This window comes from Atta cephalotes (assembly GCF_000143395.1).
Source record: "Atta cephalotes unplaced genomic scaffold scaffold00007, whole genome shotgun sequence".
Taxonomy (NCBI): Eukaryota; Metazoa; Arthropoda; class Insecta; order Hymenoptera; family Formicidae; genus Atta; species Atta cephalotes.
Window position 1 is genome coordinate 1907455 of NW_012130071.1, and position 3649 is coordinate 1911103.

Sequence of the window (3649 nt, forward strand, 5' to 3'; positions counted from 1 at the left end):
TATATATATATATATATATATATATATATATATATATATTGTATGTAAATTTACTCTGAAATATAATTTGAACGCTAAGATCCGTTTTGATCGAAAATAGATCTATTTCTTTTAATTGATTTCTGTAGAAAGTACCAGCGTTCTCTTGACCGCCTGTATCTTCAGCGCGTCTCCTACGCCTCCTTTTCGCATGCGCACCATTCTCTTCTATGAGTGACAACTTGTAACGCGTCGCCGTGATATTTCTCGCATTCAGAGACAATTGGTTTAATGGCGTATCATCCACGCGAAATTCAATGATGACTCGCCCTTTCAGCTTTAATGTGGCGTTGATGTCATTCGACAGCGTCAATTCGAGATTATATTTCAAAGGATGAACGAAAGGCGATACTGAGGCTATCATGATATCACCTCCTTCTTCCACTTCTTCCTCAATAAGGGCTAATGGATCATATATCTAATTAACAGAAAGTATAGAAAAAATTATTATTAGTACTTATTAAAGAGAGAGATATTATGTTTTATTATTTTACATATTGAAACCATAAATGTAATGTATTAAATCATTAATTAAGTATTAAATCATTAATTAAAACTTATAATAAAATAGTAATGACTTTAAAATAATTATTTTTTAAATTTTTATTATTATTTTATTATTATTATTATTTAATTATTTTTTACTTTTTATTTCCTACTATTTTTTTATTTTTTAATATAAATAATCTTGAATAAAATATGGTAATCTTAATCAATAAATATAAAAAATGGATCTATAAATTTTTTATTTTATAATTTTAATTTTTTTCTCATCAAAAATAATAGATAAAATTTAAAATTATTATTATTATACAATAAAACTTCAATTACCAGTTCAATGATGATAAACCAGTAATAACAAATAATTATAATGTTACGATAAATCACTTACTCTCATTTTAGGTATTGTGCCAAGGTTCCATCCAATTATACCGGCGATAATTACAACGATCACGATTAGGACAACGAAAGAAAGAATCTTTTTGTACGTTAAAAACCAGCCACCCTTTCGTTGATGAATAATTTCCTCGCAAGGAGGAGGCAATGCAGTATTGCCCTCATATGTCTGCATCATGCAGTCAGCTGAAAATATTAAACGTGCGATAAAAAGATGCGCACATTTATTTCCTCACTAAATATTGGTGCCTATTATTTCTTCTTAATAGGCTGTAATTTCCCAATGTAATTTTCCAATTGGTCGTCAATTGTGTCAATCATGTAACCATTTGATACATTGTAAATGTTACAGTTAATATTATTTTTCTAAATAAATAATATTATTTAATTTTTAATTATATAATTTTTTTCTTTGAATTGGATAAATTAAAAAGTTTGAGAGAAATCCTTTAAAACCGAAATGTCCGCATGTTTCTTTAATATGTTTAAGAAATAAATAAACTATGTTTAGAAATTTTTTTATGAGTTATTTTAACATACTTAATCTTTAAAAATTATTTTCTAAATATTTAAAAGTTCAATGACTAATCGGTTTAAATATTGTATGTAGAAAAATTATAATTTCTTATGATTACTAGAAAATGTTTCAATTACAGAGAGAAAGAGAGAGAGAGCGAGAAAGAGAGAGAGAGAATTGACAGAAAGTTGAGATAGATAAATAATGTAAACAGAAGAATTTAAAAAAGTTGAAAATATTTATAGATATAAAAATTCTTAAAATTAATCTTTAATTGTGAAAAAACGAAAAAATTTCCTTTTTTCAAAGATGATATTTTCTTCAATCATACACATCTTTCAATTAGACATGTATTTTCTTAGAAATCTGACAATTAGCGCTGTCATAATCGAGACCAGTAATTTTCGATAGTTTACGATCAATCGAATAAATCATAGAATATTAGAGCAATTAAAATAATCGCGAAAATTATAGACAGACTTGTAAACAATTGTCGAGTCGAAGCGAGTCGCATGCCGATTTTCCGTATCAATTAAAAAAAACCCGTAATATCTGTAAGCACATGACATTGCAACGAATTTCGCGTTAGTAGTGCAACGTTAGAAACGCGGAATATATGCGGATGATGTCATCAAAATTGGTTCCCCTGATGCAGGAATCCGCGATAGGCTCGTGAACGCGGCAGGAGACGTGATTTCAAGGTCCTGCTTGTACACTTCGTGCTGACTACGTATCAGTTTCAGCATTCGTATAATCGTCGTCACGCCGATAACGTTCGTATCGGTGCCGTTCGCACGGCATTAGCGGCGACAGTCTACATTGATTTCAACGACATAATTTCTAACGAGGAATATTTATAACAAAATATTTTCAACATTATTTGTTATTGTTATTTGTTACTATCGCACTGATAATGAATGTAAGAACGCAATTAAAATTTGTTATATTTCTTCAAATGTTAATGTTATAACGCACATCAGTGAATCAAATAAATCCGCACCGTTATTGAAAACTGAAAAGAAATAAATATTATTTGTACTTACGATTAAAATTTGAGATATTGTCTTAATTAAAAGTTTTCAATGAAACGCATTATACACTTTGTTAAGTATCTAAGAGATTGGATAATAAAACACATCGAAAAAATGCAATATTAAGTTCTCCTTGATATTGGAATCAATAACTGCAGATCTACAAATCTATTACAATTAATTAATACTTATTCTTGTTCAAACAATATTCTTGTTATTTATTTGTTTTTTATTATTATGTCATAGCATGTTCTCTATGATGAAATCTATGATTAAATTACATTTCTCGTTACCCGCCTCCTCCTCTCCAACCATCTGAATGTGACTGTCTCATAAACAAACATCAATATCTTAGTGCTGTATCCAAGATAAAAAAAATAATATAAGAAGAGAAGTTTGAAGTAAACTCTTTATTTAAATTTTCAATAGATTCTAAACTATGTCCGACGTTAAATATTTGAAATTTCTTTAATTATTTGTCAATACAATAACTAATATAATTTTAAAATAAGTAATAAAATTTGTAAAGTTTGAACGAGAAAGGCTCGAGCATTTTTTAAAAATATTTTTATATTTATACTCCTTTTATATAAAATTAAATATTACGATATTTTAGTTTATATAAAAATATTACATTACAACTTAATCTTCAATGTAATTGAAGTGATTCCTTTATTGCAACAATTAAGGAAAAATATTTGCTCAATGATATTAATATTTTAGTAAAGAAGATATCACGAGAATAAACATTCAAGGTAATCTCTAAGTTGGCAACGCCATGTAACAAACGCATGGAGATAGCATCAATAATAACATAATTAAGAGTGTGGGAAAATTATTTCAAAATATTTGAAATTGGTGTGACACTGCTTCGACCTCTGTACACATGCATATTTAAAAAAATCGTATTAATTCTACGCACAAGAAACAGTTTTGTTGAATTTGTATAATTTATCAATGTGGAATATTTCTAAGCTTGTCTGAATATAGATAATTGATAGATTGAGCTATTTAACAATAGTTCTGTTATAGAATTGTTTAATGTTTAACTGACAGAGTTAGTTAAAAATAATATATTATTATACATGTACTGGCAATACAAAATATAAATTCGATTTTCAAAGAGAGAGAGAGAGAGAGAGAGAGAGAGAGAGAGAGAGAGAAG

General features: G+C 27.7%; 1 protein-coding gene across 1 annotated transcript in view; it reads right to left on the minus strand.

Moving 5' to 3' along the window:
* The window catches only part of LOC105626978 (thyrotropin-releasing hormone-degrading ectoenzyme-like), a 16491-nt gene that overhangs the window by 9669 nt on the left and 3173 nt on the right, over window positions 1-3649 (minus strand). Inside the window, exons 2-3 of the mRNA XM_012208265.1 lie at window positions 932-1122; window positions 136-457 (exon numbers count right to left, since the gene is read on the minus strand). Coding sequence (XP_012063655.1) covers window positions 136-457; window positions 932-1122 — 513 coding nt within the window. The remainder of the gene's footprint in view (window positions 1-135; window positions 458-931; window positions 1123-3649) is intronic.